General features: G+C 42.3%; 1 protein-coding gene across 6 annotated transcripts in view; it reads right to left on the reverse strand.

The window, feature by feature from the left end:
* Positions 1-21,178, reverse strand: part of ACACA (acetyl-CoA carboxylase alpha) — a 309,514-nt gene that overhangs the window by 14,908 nt on the left and 273,428 nt on the right. For all 6 annotated transcript variants that reach the window (XM_012445433.2, XM_012445435.2, XM_012445438.3 and 3 more), the window contains 2 exons: positions 12,916-13,093; positions 10,934-11,046 (listed from right to left, as the gene is read on the reverse strand). In XM_012445433.2, the coding sequence (XP_012300856.1) occupies positions 10,934-11,046; positions 12,916-13,093 (291 nt within the window). The remainder of the gene's footprint in view (positions 1-10,933; positions 11,047-12,915; positions 13,094-21,178) is intronic.

A 21,178-nucleotide genomic window follows, 5' to 3' on the forward strand; every position in this document is an offset into this window, starting at 1 on the left:
GGACAGAACATGACTTCCGCAACATTCCTGCCCAGAAAGCAGAATTGGAATCTAACCATGGGGAAATAGAAGACAAACCGAAACTGAGGAAACACTACAAAAAAGTGGCTCACTCTTAAAAAATGTGAAAATTATGAAAAACAAAGTTCGAAGAATTAGTCAAGATTAAAGGGGACTAAAAATACTTGACAATGAATTTCAGTGTATGCTCCTTAGGTCAGATCTCAGGCTGCCCCCTCCAAAAAAAAAGAAAAGCTAAAAAGGATATTGAGACAACTGGTAAACTTTTAATATGAATCGTGGATTAGACAGTAGTATAAATGTTTATAGTTCTTGATTTTGATAAATGTATTGTGGTTATGTACAAGAAAGTCGGTGTTCTTAGAAATACCCACTAATATTTATGACTAAAGAAGCATGAGGGCCGGGTGCAGTGGCTCACACCTGTAATCCCAGCACTTTGGGAGGCTGAGGTAGGTGGGTCACTTGAGGCCAGGAGTTTGAGACCAGCCTGGCCAACATGACAAGACCCTGTCTCTACTAAAAATACAAAAATTAGCCGGGCATGGTGGCACAATCCCAGCTACTTGGGAGGCTGAGGCACAAGAATTGCTTGAACCCAGGAAGAGAAGGCTGCAGTGAATTGAGATGGCCTCACTGCACACCAGCCTGGGTGACTGAGACTCTTTTCTCAAAAAAAAAAAGCATGAAGTCCGCAGATTATTCTCAAATGGCTCAAAGGAAGTGCATGTGTATTTGGAGCAAGAGATAATAAACACATGTATTTATTATGTGAGTGTGCAGAAATAAGAAAGCAATGGGATCAGATATTAACAATAGGTGAATTTGAGAAAAAAGCACTGTATTCTTGTAACTTTTTGTGAAATTATTATCAAATAAAAACTTTTTAAAATTAGGCAAGCTGGAAAAGAAAACTGATTCCTGGCTATCCAATGCATACAATCAGTCATCAAAGCTAATATTTATAGGGTACTGGGCACCATTCTAAGTGCTTTATATCTGTTAATTTATTATCACAACCACCTTAGAGACTGGTATTCTTATTATTTCCATCTTACAGGTGAGGAGATGAGGCCCTGAGAATTTACGTAACTTACCAAGGTCACAAAGCTAGCAAGTGACAGAGCCAAGACTCAAATGCAGCAGTTTGGGTCCCAGAGCTTGTGAACACTGTTACGCTGTCTCTTCTTGCTTACTTGGGCAGAAGACAAGTGCTTCAGTAGTAGTGTCCCTTTAATTTCTGAAAGGCTAAGTGATGACGGTGGACTCCTGGCTGATAAAGGTTCCATCTTAGTCCCAACTCCATAAATAAGACCAGGACAATGTCTCCAATAGTCCTCGTTCGGACGCAATTTCCTATGCAGGCCTAAGATTTAAGAGTTGCTTCTCTTGTTACTGGGAGTTCAAGAACTAATACAACAATAGGTAAGGTCACAGCCCTGCTGGGAGCAAGGGATGGCAAGACCACTGACATGGCTGAACAGGGATGAACAGTTCTAGACGCTTACAACATTCTCCCTCTCAGCACTTGAATGCACATATACATGGACCATATCTAACATTTATTGAGCTAAATTTACTGTGTACCAGGCACTGCACTCGAATCTTTCAGGATCACATAGCTCATAGTCACCAAGCACAATTCAGATCTACATACCTACATCTGCTCAGCTGTTAACACTGCTGCCAAGCTGAATACTTCGGTATTACTGAGTGCTTTCCCAGTTGCTTCAGGTACACGATCTCTCATCCTTATGACAACCCAACTTTATAGCCAGGGTATCTATTTTACAGGTAAGAAAACCATGGCTTTGAAATGTAAAGGGACTTCCCCAGTGACATCCAGCTCTTTTTTTTGAGATGGAGTCTCATTCTGTCACCCAGGCTGGAGTGCAGTGGCACAATCTTGGCTCACTGCAACCTCTGCAACCCAAGTTCAAGTGATTCTTCTGCCTCAGGCTCCCGAGTAACTGGGATTACAGGTGCCCGTCACTGTGCCCGGCTAATTTTTGTATTTTTAGTAGAGACATGGTTTCACCATGTTGTCCAGGCTGGTCTTGAACTGACCTCTCAGGTGATCTGCCTGCCTCGGCCTCCAAAACTGCTGGGATTACAGGGGTGAGCCACTGCACCTGGCCGCATACAGCTCTTAAGAGGGAAAGTCAGGATTTACGCTAGGGTCTGGCTCTCTCCAAAGCCTGTGTGCTTCCACATTAAATGGTACTGAAGGCTGCCAAGCAGATATCCTGCAGTGGCCACTGTAGGGAAACCAGCTGGAGAATTGGTTTGTTGTTAGCAAGGAGTTAAGAGCAAGGCTCAGCACTGGCTGCAGAAGAGGTAGCATCTATGGGCCGAGGAGGACAGTTTTCTGGAAACCGGGCTTTGGCTTCGCTAAGTTCGGAAGGATCGGGGATGCTGGCTTCTGGGCTAACAAAGGTCTTGCCCTCTCAATCAAGCTATTCTAGAGCTCTGAAAGAATAACAAAATAAATACTTCTAATGCTCTGGCCCTCCTGAGACTAGGAAGATCACAGGGCATTCCTCCAAAGCCTGCCTTGTTGATTCCTTCAGTAATGCCTCTGATTATGGTTCAAGACCCACCTCAAAAAAGCATCAAAGCAAAGCAAAGACTGAAGTGGAGAATATATGTTTTTAAATGCACATGAGAAGGGCAAGGATTTGTGTGCTTTGTTTCAGGGAAAAAAAGATTTTTAAAATTTTATTTTCTAAAAATAAAAGGCTTCTGTTAAGCCAGTTATATTCATGTGTTGCACACCAAGGGTCCCTCTTTCCTTGTACAGCAAAGCAGCCAGCCCCGGTAATGATTTAGGGGAGATTAACAAATATGTCAATGTCTATTTTCTGCTTAATTTAAAAGCGGCGTCTATAAAGATTTTTGACTTCTGAACCCTGTTCTCCTGAAAGAAAGAAGGTAAGAATGAGGAGGGGGATAAAGAGTGATTATCCTATCATTGATCGTTTGTCAGGAGCATTTCTTATTCACTGGACTATTGTAAAAAGCTAAGCTCTCGATCAATCCTGTAAGCTCCCTGTACAATTAAATATCTTGAAATGGTTTTCTTTCTTTTCTAGCCAGATTGCAGGGCCTCAGGGTTTTTAGGAAAGCAAGTTGGTGTGTACGCGTGTGTGAGTGTGTTTAAGAATATGCTACACAGAGAAAAGTCATTCTTTTCTAGAATCCTACATTAGGAAACGGCTGAAACAGGAGGAAAAAAGGTAGGTTGCTCCCATCCTTTCCTATCCAAAATAAAAGTCCCTATGCAAGTTGGGAGGATTGCCTGAAGCCAGGTGAGTTCAAGACCAGCTTGGACAACAAAGCAAGACCCTGTCTCAAAAAAAATGCCAAGTGTGGTAGCTCACATCTGTAATCTCAGAACTTTGGGAAGCCAAGGTGGGAGGATGGCTTGAGTCCAGGGGTTTAATACCAGCCTGGGCAACAAAGTGAGACCCTGTCTTTCCTCTCCCATGCCCCTAAAAATTAGCCAGGTGTGGTGAGGTGTGCCTACAGTCCCAGAGATACTCTGGCAGCTGAGGCAGAAGGATCGCTACAGCCCAGGAATTTCAGGCTGTGGTGAATTATGACTGTGCTGCCGTACCAGCCTAGGTCAAGAGTGTACAATCTTTTTTTGAGATGGAGTCTCACTCTGTTGCCAGGCTGGAGTGCAGTGGCACAGTCTTGGGTCATTGCAACCTCTTCCTCTCAGGTTCAAGTGATTCTCTTGCTTCAGTCTCCTGGGTAGCTGGGACTACAGGCATGCGCCACCACACCTGGCTAGTTTTTTGTATTTTAGTAGAGATGGGGTTTTACCATGTTGGCCAGGATGGTCTCGATCTCCTGACCTTGTGATCCGCCCGCCTTGGCCTCCCAAAGTGCTGGGATTACAGGCGTGAGCTACCGCGCCCGGCCAAGAGTGTCCAATCTTTTGGCTTCCTTGGGCCACATTAGAAGAAGAATTATCTTGGGCCACACATAAAATGCACTAATGCCAGTGATAGCTGATGAGCTGAAAACAAAATTGCAAAAAAATCTCGTAATGTTTTAAGAAAGTATACAAATTTGTGATGGGCCACATGCAGCCTGCAGGCCACAGGTTGGACAAGCTTGGTGTAGGTGAAAGAGGGAGACCTTGTCTCTTAAAAAAAAAAAGTCCCCATGAAATCCTAAGAATGCAAATTTCTAATTAAAAATTTTAAAGAGTTAAACGGAGAGGAAATATCACTGATAAAATAAAAACAGCTAACAGCATTGAGATCTTATTATGCACTGGTAATGTTTAAGTACTTTTCAAATACTTTTCATCTCAATCCTACAACAATCCTAAAAGATCAGATGAGGAAACTGAGGCACAAAAAAGATAACTCGCCCAAGGCCAAAGCTAGGAAATGGTGGAGTTGTGATTTTGGACTAGGTAACCTGGTTTATGAGCCCATGCTCCTTAAACAAAACAGTTCAAATTGACTTGAAAGTGTCTGCAGCATGGTGGCCTATCAGGTGTTCCCTGGAGCCAGGATACAAAGAAAAGCCACATTTCTCCTCCATGGGATCAAAAGTGAAGAAAGGCTGGGCATGGTGGGTTGTGCCTGTAATGCCAGCACTTTGAGAGGCCGAGGCGGGAAGGACTGCTTGACGCCAGGAGTTACAGACCAGCCCAGGCAACACAGAGAGATTTTTAACTCTACAAATATTTACAAATTAGCTGAGGGTGGTGGCGCATGCCTGTAGTCCCAGCTACTCAGGAGGCTGAGGTGGGAGAACTGCTTGAGCCTGGCAGGTTAAGGCTACAGAGAGCTATGATCATGCCACTGCACTGCAGACCGGCTGACAGAGTGAGAATCTGTGTCTGACAGAAAAAAGAAAAAGCTGAAGAGAAACTCCCAAAGGAAACAAATGATTGCTGCAACAGGAGGCATTTTTTTGCCCAGCCATGACACTTAAATAGGCCAGGAGAAGGCCAGCCCTAGCTTGTGTATGAACAAACTACATGTTTGAAGTAGGATTTGGGGGAGGTGACATCTTCAAAGCTCAGAATAAAAATCAGACTGGTAGACTAAAAATTCTCTGCTTAGCCAAAGACCCTAGGTGACCGTGTTGAAATCTTTTTCCTTTTCTGAGCTGAGTTCCTCATTTATGTAAAACAATCCTAATCTGGCATACAGGGAAAATGTTTTATAAAAGAATGTGATATTAAAGTGTTTTTAAAAACATTCTCAACTTTTAAAAAAGTTATACTTGGTGACGGGCACCTGTAATCCCAGCTACTTTGGAGGCTGAGACAGGAGAATTGCTTGAACCCAGGAGGCGGAGGTTGCAGTGAGCCGAGATCACGCCACTGCACTGTGACAGTGCGAGACTCCGTCTCAAAAAAATAAAGTTATACTAAGACGCCTATGTAAATTTAAATCCAATTTTAACTTTGATGGGCCCTTCTTCCTTTTCTTAAGAAAGCAATTTGCTTTGATTGGCTCAATACTTACGATGCTAGAGATAAGAACTAGACCACCCTCCCCAGAAAGCTCCTGGACATCTCAGATATTAAAACATACTCCCATCCCTCAACCTTGAGACTTTCTGAAAAATCGGCATAAAAAAGACTGGAATCTTATTAAGATTCAGAAGTACAAACACAAGTAGCTGTTTAAAAGATCTATGTAATCACATTTTCTATGTTGAAAGAAATTTTTCTATAAACTTAGTAAGATAGGGTAAAAAAAATCCTGCAAAACTATTTCTATATCCATAACAGGTGTGCCTTTCTTTACACAAAAGCATTCTTGAAAAACTGCGTAAATCAGATCCTGTTTTAAATGCCTTAAGGGAGCTATTTTATGAGGAACCCTGCAGTGAATCCTTTGGTAAGGCAAATAATCCTTTTGTAATGGGAATAATTTCTCCCAATGTATCTAGTTTTTTTTTTTTAAATCCCATTTTCATATATCTGCTTTTCTTCAAAGGGGGCCATACCGATCTAAATATACCCACATTTGCATATTGATTTTAACAGCAATCCTCTCAGGGAATGTTTAACCCTAAAGCTCCTTGCAATAGTGTTAGTGCTCTACTGTTCATATTTTTAAAAATCTTTATATTAATAGTAAACCCAGAGATTTCCAAATAGGAATAAAAAAAATAGTGCTGCCCCTTCAGCCTTGTCTCTGTGTTTCCATGCAGACATATCCACATAAAAAAGTCAGGAAATAGCATAAAATTCTCCGAATTCTTCTGGTAGAAATATGCCTCTGCAGTCTTCATTATTCCCCTTCCCCCATTTTCCCTCCCGATGCCTGGCAGGTCAGGATACTGGGATCTGGTCATTTGGGACCACGACACATTCGGGTTCCCTCTAACTAAATGCCTGCCAGGTCTCTCTGGCCAAACATAATTATGAATCACTGCTTCCTTGGAGGAGGCAAGCCCAGGTGCTTTTATAAATACAATCGGATAAAAGGATCAAACTAAAACGACCCCTTTCTCTTCTCAGAAAATGTTGTCACTATTGCACTAAATTACACCAAGCCAAATAGCTTCTGAATCAGTGTAAGGGGTGGGTTTTCAGCTACTGCTAACGTTAAGAGAGGAGGCAAGATCCCATATCTACCTCCATGATAGAAAGCCTCGTGTTATTTCTCATCAGCCTCCTTACCACAGAGGACACAGTGGCCACAGTGCCAGTGAGGACACTCCAAGTTCAACAGGTAAGAGGCGAAAGGCCATTCACTAAGGCATGCATATCGGAACTTCTTTCTTTCCTTGTTTTAACTTCCTAGGCAAAGACACACTTTCTGCCTCAATCAACTCTGGCTCTTTTCAGCTTTCAGCCTCTCAAAGATGGACACAACAGTTGGAGAAACACAACTCAGATACTTTGATCACCTCTACCAGAAAGGCAGCTTAACCCTTAAGTCCCCTTAGCCCAGGGAACAGTCCTTTTCCTGTCATTCTGGCTGCTAAAGGCTTTGGAGGAAGGCTTTCCTGAAGATTTTTGCAGACCTCACCCACCACCACAATGCTCCAAATTGCACCCGGGGCAACTTTGAGCCCAAAGCACCAGGCGAGGGCCAGCAGCAGTGCTCAGTCCATGCTGCCGCTCCCTGTGGCAGGCAGTCAGGGCATGTTGTGTGTGGGCGTAGTGCGGTGCTGCGTGGCAGGCTGCCCAGCTGCCTGGGAATGGGGCCACAACCAAGAACAAGTTCCCCTAAGTGGCTCCTTTGCCCAGGTGCTTGCTCTTCGTACTGAGAGAGAGGGACAGTGGGGAACTTACAATTGCTTCACACTTGGGCTGGACAGTTCTCTCTCCATCTAAATTGATTTGTCATTTTTCTCTGAACACAAGAGGAGGGGAAGGATCCAGGAGAGGACCTCAGATCACAGCACTCAAGAGGCCAGGCTAGCAAGGCCATCCCGCTCCACAGCCACTCTCCCTGCTCCTGGCCCTGTGAGGCAGTAGAAGGATGTCAGAGAGAAAAAAAGGCCTGGGAGGGCTGTGGCTCTATTTCCAGAGAAGAAATTTAATTTCCTTAAGGCAACCAAAATGGTAGGAAGTAATTCTTGTAACGACTCTACCAAGCCCTGGTTCTGGGAATCAGGGTCAGAACTGGTTCAGCAATGCAACACTCTGGGGCCTGGGCTTTGTTCACTTTTCTTTCTGAGGTAATTCTTCCCTTACTTCGATTAGGAATCAGTATAGGCACTAATTACATATTCTCTGTTATAATCACAGACCTGCAAACTAGTAATTCACTATTTTTCCACCCAAACTAACCATGTAAGATGACAAAAATCCATTTAAAAAAATAAAAATTCTGGAAGAGATGAAGTTAGCTGCTCAGAAGTTATATTACACATTCTTAGAGAATAAATAGTAATTATGTTTTTGAACACAGTTAATCAGTTGTGCACTGGTTTGTCTAAGTGATCTGTGAGCGCACTCCCCAGTAAAGAGGCCAATTTGGGGAGAGAACGGGAACGAACACAAGATAACATCCACTCCTATAGGCTTTCTCCTAAATCAGATTTTCTCCATGGAATTGGCTTTAGATTACAAAGGGAAAGAATCTTTGTTTAATTTAGTTCAGGCTCAGTATTCAGCTGAGGAAAAATCTGTAGAAATCCTGAGAAAAGGAGAACACAGAGAATGAGAATTCTGTTCTGGGCTCTGATGTACATTTATTTTGTACATTAGATGATTCACTTTTTTGGCCTCAATTTCCCAATCTGAAAAATGAGACCATCTTCACCCACTTTGTGAAAAAGAATCTTGGTAGTTGGATTCTAGGCATTGCTAAAGGAGCCAGAACCATTGTGAACCCCAAAGGAACTGGGTTGATAGTACGTCCTATTATATCCAGACTGACCTGTTTTGTCGCAGATCCATCTGCCTGTGTATGATCTCCCTGAGAGATATAGCTACTACTTCTGTTTCTTTCGTATTTCCACATGTGGGATTGAGCCACAGAGAATGCTGGATACCACACATGGCCATCTGTTTTTTCCTTTTTCTTTTTGAGATGGAGTCTCGCTCTGTAGCCCAGGCTGGAGTGCACTGGTGTGATCTCGGCTCACTGCAACCTCCGCCTCTCAGGCTTCAGCAATTCTCCTGCCTCAGCCTCCTGAGTAGCTGAGATCACAGGCGCCCACCACCATGCCTGGCAACATCTGCTTTTTCTAATGATTAAGACAGAAAGATAATGATGCAGCGAAGTAAATGCATACTCATCTGCTCCTCTTATTAGCTAAGTAAAGGTGTGATCTCTGCTTTATGGCTGGAAAAACCTGCTGTTCGGAGAAGTTAAATAATTGACAAGACTCATACTTAGTTATTCTTATTCCCAGTCCACTGCTCGTCTTCCCCAGCTGCCCTAGGCCAGAGCCTGCTTCACATTTAGCAGACTATGGGTCCTTTTTCAAGTGCCATTTTGGTCAAGGTTAAATAAATATGGTTTTCTTCAATGTGGATAGGAAATTGATAATGAGATGATTTGTAACAAATGATTAAACGGCTATCACTTGGGAGTCTCCTCCCTCTCCCCTTCATGTGCTTCAAAAGTTAAAAGGTGCTAGGTGAAGGTGAGAGCGACATCACTTTCCTTGAAGAGAAAGAAGCTTCATCCCCACACCCCTCACCCTCCAGCCCTTCTGCAAACAGAGAGAGGATCCCTCTCCCTACCACCCAGTTACTCTGAAGGGATGATAACAGTCATTGGGGGGTTAAAAAGAGGCAGTGAACCCCCAGTTAATGAGTAGGAATTCAGCAGGCAGTGTAAGATAAATGGAGCTCTCTCTGCTTCTGCTAGAGTCAGCATGAACTGCGGCCCTGCGGCTTGTTTGTGGCAAATGGAGTGCGCGAAATATCAAAGGGCAGTGATCCAGAAGAAGACCGACTTTGACAAATTTTAAATTGGCCAGAAAGAAAACCAGCAAAAAGAAAAAAAAAAAAAGGAAAAGAAAAAGAAAGAAAAAAAAGAAAAAGGAAAATTATGCAATTTGCTCTGTCCTACAATTGCAGCATTGCTGCCTTTGTATGGAATTAGTGGTAAAAAAACAGCAGCAACAATCGCTGGATGCTGGGAGCAATTATGAGCCATCTAAGTGAGATGCTTATCAGTGGCTGAAGCTTTTAGAGCTCTCTCTATGCACAGTTGTAAGTAACTTGCTCTTGAGCTGCAGTTACTTTAATTAAAGTGTATGGGGTTGGTCAGAAGTAATTATCCTGTTTGGAAACGAAAGAAAAAAATCACCTCAACAATTCTGGGTGGCAATAGATTTTAGAAACAACTTTGCCTATTTCTTGTATGTGTGCATTCCCCATAAAAGGATCAGACTGTGGTGAGTTAGAGTTATTGGTGGCTGTTATCCAATAGCAAACAATGGGACACAAACAGGGTTGATTGTAACCCAAGTCACCGTGTTTGGCAGGCAACCTGACTCAGGGCTCCAAATGCTTGGATGTACAGTCTCCACTGTGTAGGCAAATGGGATTTTTCTGTCTCTGGATGGTGGGAATACAGTCCACAAATGATACCTTATAATTAAATTATCATTTGGAACATACATGAGCTAGCATCTCTCTTCTTTACTCCTTCCATTCACTGAGTTTCGCTACCTTTTTAAGGCAATCTCTGTTCCTTTAGAAAAAACAAAAACAGGCAAAACCAACAGACAAAAGAACCTCGAGCAGTTATCTTTACTAACATAGCAAGGGGCTCAATGGCAGACCTGGGCAGAAAATCATTGTTTTAGAAGAATCTGAAACTCATTTAGACTCTGGACTCAACACAGGACTCCCATGGTTTAGTCCTATGTTCAAATGGCAAATGCCTTCCAAAAGCTCTGAAAACAAATATCAACAGAGTAATGGCTGGAAGCATTAAGCACGCCTGCTCTCAGGGCTATTCCTGGCGCAGCTACTGTTTGGAAGCACACAGTGCGCAATCTTTACTTCTATTTCTCTAGCTCAGGATGACCCTGGAACACCACCTGGGTAAAGATTCCTGCTTTTCTATCCCATCTCTCAGAAATGAAGTGAGCTGTCCAAAGAAACAAGCAGAAACAGGACATATTTAAGTCTAGCATATTCTCTGCCTGGTGAGGCCTGCCCCCAGCAGAAACTCTAGCTAATCATTCTCTACAAGGACATCTTAGAAAGACGGGCTTTTTGTACTCTAAGGAAATATTAGGAAAAAAAATCAGGTGACTTTTGCTTTTTTAGGGCTCACTTTCCCTATTATACACACTATTTCATTCTACCAGGGTTCTTACCATATAGAGGACAGTAAATAAAGATTATCATGAATTTGATCAAATGCTTCAGTGCCTCCTCCCCTGGCCTATGAATGCACTCATTACAAATCAGCTGAATGGCTCATTGATTTGCCAGGAGGACAAGCAGACATACCCAATCGCTCAGCCAAGTGGATGTAGACTGGGTCCACCCGACGCATGGTTTTCACCAGATCCTTTCTGCGGAATTTGATTTCTACTGTCCCTTCTGGCTCCAGAACAGATCCCCTGGATCAGAGAGAAAGAAAACAAAACAGAAATAGAGGCACTTTAAAGGAAGGAGACAACAGAATTAGGCCAGTTACAATTTGTGGACCAGGAAATAGCTTCATTATGGTTTCCCTACCTATGGTTAACAGACATCTCCCCAGGGAGAATAGTAGGCACCAGAGAAATGTCTAAGTGAGGTATGAGAAAGGCCTGGCAAAAAGCAATTAAAAGAATTCTCATTACCACACCAGTCGACTTCCATCTCAAAGGGTGAAGAATACAGATTCCACCACCTACAGCTGATAAGAGTAACAGGAATCACATTATTTTCCAGGGAAAAAATGCTGTAGGCACAGTGACAGGGAACCACCTCCATCACTTAGACTGTACGATGAAGAAGGGCAATGCCTTCTTCTATCCTATCCTCTTTTCTTCTCTCTCTCTCTCCCCCTCCCTCCCTCTCCCTCTCCCTCTTCCTCTCTCTTCCCCTTCCCAATACCACAGCTGTCAGTCTGCTTGTAGGACACTGATGAGACACACTAAGCCAGGTCAAGTAGGAGGTAAAACCTTCTGTCCAGTGCTATGGAAATGAGCAGAGTCAAAGGTCTCAGGGTTACTTCTATTGCATACTAATGATGTTCAATCCCCAGAAACTTTGCCTTAAAACATCTTTTAAAAAACTCACAAATTTTCTAGTTTAAAAAATTTATAGTTAATGTTTACTGTGTACCTGGCACTATTCTAATTACTTATATATAAATGCTTACAACAATCCTATACTCAGTCTACATCTACTATGTAATAAGATCCTGTGATTACTCCCATTTTACAAATGAGAAAACTACAGCACAGGAAGTTATGAGACTCATCCAGATATAACACGTGGCAGGACTGGATTTGAAACCACACATGGTTTCAAAATCTGTAGAGGAATTGTCTCTGATCTGATATCAGATGAGTTTAGGACTTAAAAATCATAAACCCCTAAGTAGAGAATGTAAATAATAAAACCCTTAGCCTAGAGATTTGACAGTGAGACTACTGGACTCTCCTAAGCAGCCTTTGACATAGAAGGCTGAATTTTGGGGGACAAGAGAGAAGCAAGTGGTTCACTAAAATGATTGGAGGTAGGAATTTGCTAGGAAAATGTCAAAGAAATACGTTTTGAAGTTAACTACTTAGGAAAGAGCTGAGAACAGACTATGAAAGGATGCCAGATTAGATCTGCTTTATTTATGTAGTTTCAGGTACCACCTCCCAACAAGCCTGAGATTCTCCCTTGCAGTTTTTTAAGGTGCTGCAAACACCATGGTCTTCAGCTTCCTAAAATGCCAGAGTGAGGACCTGGACTCTAATGGAAGGAAGAAGATTCGGTTTGGAATCACAGAATGTGGGAGCTATAGTGCACCTCAATGGTCATCTATCTCATTCTATAGATAAGAAACAGCCCAGGGATCGTAAATACTGCTCCAAGTTTCTCACAGTCAGTTGCAGAGCTGGGTTAAAACCCTGGAACTCCAGACTAACAACTCAGTCCTTCTACTGCAACTCACTTTACGCTCCCTCTGCCATACTTAAGGAAGAGATAGTGAATAGGCACATCTGAACAACAAATAAGAGGAGAGAATCTCTCTGAGTTTGGGGTTACCTGGAAAAGAAGACTTCATGGTAAAAAAAATCTGGGATGGGGATTACACTGAGAAAGGCTACTCCAGCCTGGTTTCATTCTCATGCCAGCAGATACTATTTAGAAAGACTATTCTTCTGAATTTGGAGTCCTTTGGGAAGGGAAAGATTCAAGTTGCCATGGCTGTAATGTTCTCCAGGAGGAAACCAACAGCTACAGGGTCCCTAAAGGCAGTGAACGGAAATACGGAGTCATGCTACCTGCTTTCTCGGTCGGCATACATCTCCATGTGCCGTGGGTTGATGGTGGAGTCAATCACGACCCAGGAGCCGCCCCGCAGTTCGGCCTGGGGAGGAATGTAAACCAGCACAGGCTGGGAGCACTCCCTCAAGCTGTCCACAATGTAAGCACCAAACTTCAGCACTTGATCATACATATCTACGGAGGATGAGACAAATTAGAAATCATGAAATTCCTCTTCCTCAGAGCAGTACTTTCAAACACTGTTCAAGACCTTATACTATGCCTACTGTTTGGTTAACCTGAAGACTAAAGGGAGTATCGACCTGTATCCCATTCAAGACTCTAGAGGACCTTCAAAAGCACAAGACAGCAACAGAGAGATGCACTGTCTTTCACAAGACACAGTGTGTAAGTCTTCCAGATTGCATTTCCATTTTATATCTTCCCTAAATTTCTGTGCTCAGGTTTCACCACATTAATTCACATTTGCTGTACAAATGTTGAGTATTTTTCATGTCAATATGTGCTCTCCCACTACATTAAGTTTTCTAAAGGAAGGAACTATTCTAGCTCTTTTTTTTAGTTCATCTCATGATGCTTAGCATAGGATGAGCTCTTCAAATGTGCAGCTGATGGAAACTGATCCCTTAAAAATTTTATCTTCAAAAACTATTTTTCATCTTGGTATCCCAATAGTCCAGCTCAGTGCCTGAACATAGTTAGTGGTCAACAAATATCTGCTGAATGAAAGAATGTTGAATAAATAAATTAAGATACTCTTGAAAGACTATAATAAGAAAGAAAAACATTATTTAACAGTTGCATTTTTATAAGGTATCAATTAGAATTTTTTTTTTTGAGACGGAGCTTGCTGTGTTGCTAGGCTGGAGTGCAGTGACACAATCTCAGCTCACTGCAACCTCCGCCTCCTGGGTTCAAGTGATTCTCCTGACTCAGCCTCCTGAGTAGCTGGGACTACAGGCGCACGCCACCATGCCCAGCTAGTTTTTGTATTTTTAGTAGAGACAGGATTTTACCATGTTGGCCAGGATGCTCTCAATCTCTTGACCTTGTGATCTGTCTGCCTCGGCCTCCAAAAGTGTTGGGATTACAGGCATGAGCCATCACACCCGGCCAAGAAAAGTTTTAAAAATACTTAGAAAATACCACACAGCCACATGAGAAGAGACCCAGTCAGGGCACCATGGTAAGACCCCAACTCTACAAATAATAAAAAATTAGCCAGGCATGGTGGTGCATGCCTGCAGTCTCAGTTATTTGGCTGAGGTGGGAGGATCACTTGTGCCCAAGAGGTTGAGGCTGCAGTGATGATCTTGCCACTGCACTCTAGCCTGAGTGACAGAAGAAGACCTTGTCTCAAAAAAAACCATAAAACAAAATAAACAAAAAACAAGAAAGGAGCCCCCTCTTCATTTTGCTGAAGAGTATGCTTTGTAGGCTGGGCATGGTGGCTCACACCTGTAATCAGAGATCTTTGGGAGGCTGAGGTGGGAGGATCACTTGAGACCAGGAATTCAAGACCAACAGAAGGAGATCCTATCTCTACAAAAATAAAAGAATTAGCAAAGTATGGTGGCACATTCCCATAGTCCTAGCAACCCAGCAGGCTGAGGTGGGAGGATCAGTTGAGCCCAGGAGGCCAAGACCTGCAGTGAGCTGTGATCATGCTGCTCTACTCCAGCCTGGGTAACAGAGTGAGACCCTGCCTTTGAAAAAAAAAAAAAAAAAAGAGTACATTTTGTAATCCCTCCGAAGCCAGAAGCAGCCTGAAGAAAAGGACCCATGATGTATACATAAAGTGAGTCCCTGGAAAACTGGATCAGTTATTTATTTCCCAACTTGTTATGGATTTCCCATTTCCCAGCTCACTGAAGTCTAAACATTGCTAAAGTTTTAGGTTTATGAGTCCAGATGTTTAATGAGTACTTCAGTGGAGCCACAATAGATCCTTTCTAAACACCAAATAACAGGTTCAACTGAGTTCAAACTTTCTTATCAAAGAGAGGATCTCAATTTGGAATAAATCAATTCTGGGAATCCAAGGCAAAGAAGCATTTTTCAGGAAGTTAAGAGCAAACCAAATAGAAATTGCTCTCATTGTAGTTGCTGGCAAATTAAACTGCCACCTTCTCCAAAGTAAAAATGGCTTAATATACAAACCATCAGTGAGCACAGTTCACTGCAAGGCACATACTCCACTGCCCCAACCTGGTGTGTCAGTGAATACTTCAGAAATTCCAAGTTGCCCCAGAAAACACTCCCTACTCTATGTGGAATGTGTATGATTATATACTCCATCTATATGATCAGAGTGAAGACATTTATTCCTTTGGGAGAAAAGCAAAGACCAAAAAAATTTACTGCTAATTACACAACTGCTGTATGAAGAGCAGGGAATAAAGGACTTTAAGCGCTTTACGCTAATTCTGTGGTTATGAAAATAATTGCTCAGTTCAAATTATTTTAACTAAATTAATTCTTTAGTGGATATTTCAACCACTGCTACATAATAAAATAATTGTATAATTAGCAGTACATTTTTCAGTGCTGCCAAGAGTACAGTCTCAGAACAAGTAACAGAAAAGAGTGTCCCTCAACAATATCATGCAAAGAGAGGAAATGGAAGGTATAGATAAAAGGAGAAAATAAAGCAATAAAAGACAGCACAAAAAGTCATTCTACTTGAAACAGAAAAAAAAAGTTAGAGGTAAGTGAAGACAAAGTTTCCAGTCCTCTCACTCACTTCTTCTTGTTAAAGACTTAGCTACAACAAAATCTATCTCTGTATTATAATTAACAGATTGAGATCCCAAAAAGAAGGGGGAGACTTTATTTAAAATGTATTTTCATTCATCTATTTTAAAAAATACTAGATTTCATGATACATGCAAACAGTTTTGAATGAAGATGAGTGTATGTGAGCAATGTTTACTTCTGTGAAATGGACGTGGGTTCCTTTTTGGCATCATCATGGCTAGCTTATTGTGTACCACAGAGCATGATTATATATACACACATATAAATCACTTAATCATCAGAGCATCATCTTACTCATACATCTAAGTTATAGGTGAGTAAACTGAGGCTTAGTTAAATAAGAGTGGTGGATATAAGACTCAAATCTAGATCTTGTTGGGTCTAATGTCCACGTTCTACTACCTCATTCTTTTTTTTTTTTTTTGGGGGGGGGGCGCCATGGTCTCGCTCTGTCACCCAGGCTGGAGTGCAGTGGCACGACCTTGGCTCACTGCAACCTCTGCCTCCCAGGTTCAGGCAATCCTCCTGCGTCAGCCTCCCAAGGAGCTGAGACTACAGGTGCGTGCCATCATGTGCAGCTAATTTTTGTGTCTTTTGTAGAGAGGGGGTTTCACCATGTTGTCCAGACTGGTCTCACTAAGCTCAAGCCATCCGCCCACCTCGGCCTTCCAACATGCTGGGATTACACAAGTGAGCCACTATGCCGGGCCTCTGCTACTTCATTCTTACTGCTAGGAGAGACAGCATGAGGCTGAGGTACCCTGTTTTTCAACATCTAATATGATGAGTAAAATAAAACGAGAAAAAGAGACTTAAATACATGACTGAATATTCCCAACTGTTGCTGGATTTCCTCTATGTTCAGAAATGTTTGAAACTATACTGATATTCTACCAGCTTCTGTGAGGCTAGGATCTCACTGCCAAACAAATATTTTTTGGCCCCAAGACTGTGAGTAGGAAAGGGGCATCAGGCTTTGTTAAAGCTGACATATTTGGGACTAATATATGGCCTCCATCTAACTTGGAACACCTACACACCCACAGCCCAACCATCAAAACACCCAAAAAGCAGGCTATTAAAATATAAACAAACACACAAATAAATTCTGTAATCAACACGCTCAGACTGAATTGCAGCTGCCCCAAACCACATATTTTGAAAGGCAGGTTGAAACACTTGGCAACAATCTGACACACAATTATCTGAAATCCCTTCATATTTAAGAGATAGAGCAAAAGCACAGCCAAGAGCAGCAGGGGAGGGGCGATCCCCAGGGTTTTGTTTAGAAATCAGTCTAGAGAATTTTAGCTAGCATAGAATGTTAGACAGCATATGCATATGCTGTCAATTCTCAGGCCCTGAGAAATGCAACTGGGAATGGAAAATACTGATAGGTTCCCCACTGGAGAGGCGGGAGCTTGGAGTTTTCTAGCATGCTGGGCAAAGCACATCTGCATGAATGGTGATCACACAACCTTTGCAGTGTGCTCTCAGCACCCACCAACCCTGTCTAGGGACTTTATTGTTATAAACATGGATAAACTGTGGCAGCCACGTGTACCAAACAAGGGAATAGGGTAGCAGAGTGTTTCCACAGTGTCCCACACTCTTGAAAATGAAACAGATCTTATTGGCTTGAGCAAGATTATCTGTTAGAAACTGAAGGTAAACATTAGGCATATACAAGCTACACATATCTAATGTCTCTCCTTTGTTCATTATGACCAGCTGACACTGTATTTCAACATCCAAGTAATCGGAGACTTTAAAATAGACTTTCATTCCAGTTAAAGTTTTCAATAAATGTTTTTTTATTGTTATTTATAACCTGTCCCAGGAAAAAATAATAAGTATAACATGAAAAGCCAACTGAGAGTGACCCTGTAGCACCAGCAGTGAGGCAGCTTAATATCACTGGGATTTGCATCCTATCAAGCTATTCATGCTGAGGCTGGGACCCTGGTGCTAATTTCTAGTAAATTTCACGCTTGATGTCTCCCTGTTGTGGGTCATTGCCGGTTCGTCTAAATAAACTGCTTCCAAATGGCTCTTCCATCTAAATATTCAGCCAGTTTTTATAATTTAATTTTGCATTATGCTGAATAGCCTTCCGGCCAGATAGAGCTCATTGGAAAAAAAGCACCAATACCATCTTGACATGCTTTTATTTATTTATTTATATTTTTACTGCTCGAATTAGACCTCCTAGGCCGACTAGTAAAGAGTTTTTTTTTTTCCCTCCACTAATGTCAATTTTCAGCATAGCAAGAGCTGTCTCTAATCTTTTCCTACTCATTACACACAATTTTGGAGTCATTTTACCCACAGTGCAGTCAGCTCCTGGCTGTGTGTTTGTGTGCACTGAGGGATGGCATAATTGTTTATTTTCCCTCCCTGCATAATCCCTAGCCAGTATTGAAACCAAAACTGCAAACATCTCCCCAAGGGATGTGAAGAATGACAAGAGGCCCTCAGTTTAGGTCCCTTTACATGAGATAATATGTAGGAAACACCCTGATCTGTATGTAAATATGAAAGGCACTGTTCCTCCCTGCTCCTACCTTCATAGGGATCTCTATCTTCCCCAAAGCTTATTTGTCTTATGCAAGGTATAAAATCAGCACCAAAATTAAGAAGACAGAACTGGCCCTGGTCTGTATCGGGCCAGTAACTCATTTCAGACCAAGGGCAGCAGGGAGAGGGAATGGGTACTTATTGTTTAAGGGGTATAGAGTTTATGTTGAGGATGATGTAAAGATTTGGGTGTAGATACCAGTGATAGTTACACAATACCGTGAATGTGTTTAATGCCACTGAATTGTACACTTACAAAGAATTAAAATGATACATATTATATATATTTTACCACAATAAAAAATGAACTTCTTTCTGAGCTCTTGAAATTTCTTTTCACAATAACCAAGGACAGCCCCAAAGTAGAGGGGAAGTAGGTAGATAATAACTTTTCAGGAACCTTGACATTTGGTTATAGGGATATACTAGTAGGTCTGATTCTGGTCTTAGGCTCTAAAATCAGCCTAACCTTCCTCTCCCAACTCTGCCATTTTTTTTAGCTGAATGAGCTTGGGAAATTTACTTAACCTAATTTACATAAATCTTAATTTATGTAAAATGTGGATAACAATATAACCTACCCCTCAGAGGTGCTTGTGATGATTATGTAAGATAACACATGTAAAACTGTTAGCACAAGTTTCTGGTGAAAAGAGCTCAATGAATCTTAATTGTTGTTCTTATTGTTACAGGGCTAGCAGCCAATTTGGACCTGAGCCAAAATAAGTAGCCGAATTGAAGGTTTTCCTAGAAGTGGCACATTGGAACTTTTGAACTCTGAACTGCAGTTAGGATAAAATATCCAGGGTGACACTCCAAAGTAATGTCACGAAGAGTGCATTCTCAGTGGGCCCCCACAAAGAGATAAGTAAGGAGTAATAGCATTGCATTCTCTCCCAGGTCTAACAAAAATATTAGAGCCAAGGAATTTGGGATCGAGTGAAATCTAATGCTGAATGAACCCCATATATATGAATGGGGGGTTTCAGACCCCCCTACACTTTGACATACACTACCATCTTCTTTTGAACATCCTGGCATTTTGTTTATACACATGGCTTTATCATTTTGTTCAAGACATTTTTCTTGTCTCTGTGAGGCAATGTCTGTTTCTGACTTATTTTGACTTATTTTCGTTCTCTGAAGTGTCTAGCATAGTTCCTGACACACAGAACTCAATAAAAATGTATAGGATTGACTTAACCATATACTCTAAATTTCTCATGGTATTTCCATTAATTTATTATCTTGTTAAAAAATAATTCACCTTGATAATCTAAAAAAAGAATACAATCATTAATTTGGATGTACAGTCCAAGTCTCCCCCAAGAAAAGTGTTAAAATGTGGTAGTTCTCCAGCAAATATAGGCAAAGGTAAACTTTTCAACCAAAAAACAAAACAAAACAAAACAAAACAAAACACACACACACACACACACACACACACACACACACACAAAATCAATCTAGTCTACATTTTGCCAAGGAAGCCTGGCCATACAGGCTCTTTCTAGCCAAGTAAGGAAAAATTGTCGGCAAAAATTTCAAATCCCTCTCACCACATAACTGACCATCTGGTAGCTTCCACAGGCTTTTCCTCCTTCATAGGCTGGGGGTGCTTCTGTCCTAAGCTATTTTTAAGTGCCCTATCGAGAGGCATTTTCTTTCTTTCCTTTTTTTCTGAGATGGAGTCTTGTTGTGTTGCCCAGGCTGGAGTGCAGTGGCACAATCTCAGCTAACTGCAACCTCTGCCTCCCAGGTTCAAGTGATTCTCCTTCCTTAGCCTCCCAAATAGCTGGGATTACAGACATGCACCACATGCCTGGCTAATTTTGTATTTTTAGTAGACAGGGTCTCACTATGTTGGACAGGCTGGTCTCCAACTCCTGACCTCAGGTGATCCACCCACCATGGCCTCCCAAAGTGCTGGGATTACAGGTGTGAGCCATCATGCCTCGCCATCCTAGGCATTTTCTTTTCTTTCTTTCTTTTTTTTGACACAGAGTCTCACTCTGTCACCCAGGCTGGAATGCAGTGGCACGATCTTGGCTCACTGCAACCTCTGCCGCCTGGGTTGAAGAGATTCTCCTGCCTCAGCCTCCCAAGTAGCTGAGATTACAGGCACCTGCCACTGTGCCCAGCTAATTTTTTTGTTTTTTGTTTTCTTTGAGACGGAGTTTCACTCTTATTACCCAGGCTGCAGTGCAATGGCGCGATCTTGGCTCATCACAACCTCCGCCTCCCGGGTTCAGGCAATTCTCCTGCCTCAGCCTCCTGAGTAGCTGGGATTACAGGCACGCACCACCGTGCCCAGCTAATTTTTTTTTGTATTTTTAGTAGAGACGGGGTTTCACCATGTTGACCAGGATGGTCTCGATCTCTTGACCTCGTGATCCGCCCACCTCGGCCTCTCAAAGTGCTGGGATTACAGGCGTGAGCCACCGCGCCCGGCCCTTTTTTGTATTTTTAGTAAAGACAGGGTTTACCATCTTCGCCAGGCTGGTCTTAAACTCCTGCCTTGTGATCCACCCACCTTGGCCCCCCAAAGTGCTGGGATTACAGGCGTGAGCCACTGTGCCCGGTCAGCATTTTCAAATCACTGTTTACTCCAAGAGTTTCAACTCTTCCCTCCTATTCCTAACCCACCCACTGTTTTTTTTTTTTTTTTTTCAGATGAAGTCTTACTCTGTTGCCCAGGCTAAAGTGCAATGGTGTGATCTTGGTTCACTGCAATCTCTGCCTTCCAGCTTCAAGTGATTCTCCTGCCTCAGCCTCCCAAGTAGCTGGGACTACAGGCACCCACCACCATGCCTGGTTAATTTTTGTGTTTTTAGTAGAGATGGGCTTTTACCATGTTGGCCAGGCTTGTCTCAAACTCCTGACCTCAAGTGATCTGCCTGCCTCAGCCTCCAAAAGTGCTGGGAT

The sequence above is a fragment of the Aotus nancymaae genome, unplaced genomic scaffold (assembly GCF_030222135.1).
Source record: "Aotus nancymaae isolate 86718 unplaced genomic scaffold, 86718_ANA_hifiasm-v0.15.2.pri h1tg000018l, whole genome shotgun sequence".
NCBI lineage: Eukaryota > Metazoa > Chordata > Mammalia > Primates > Aotidae > Aotus > Aotus nancymaae.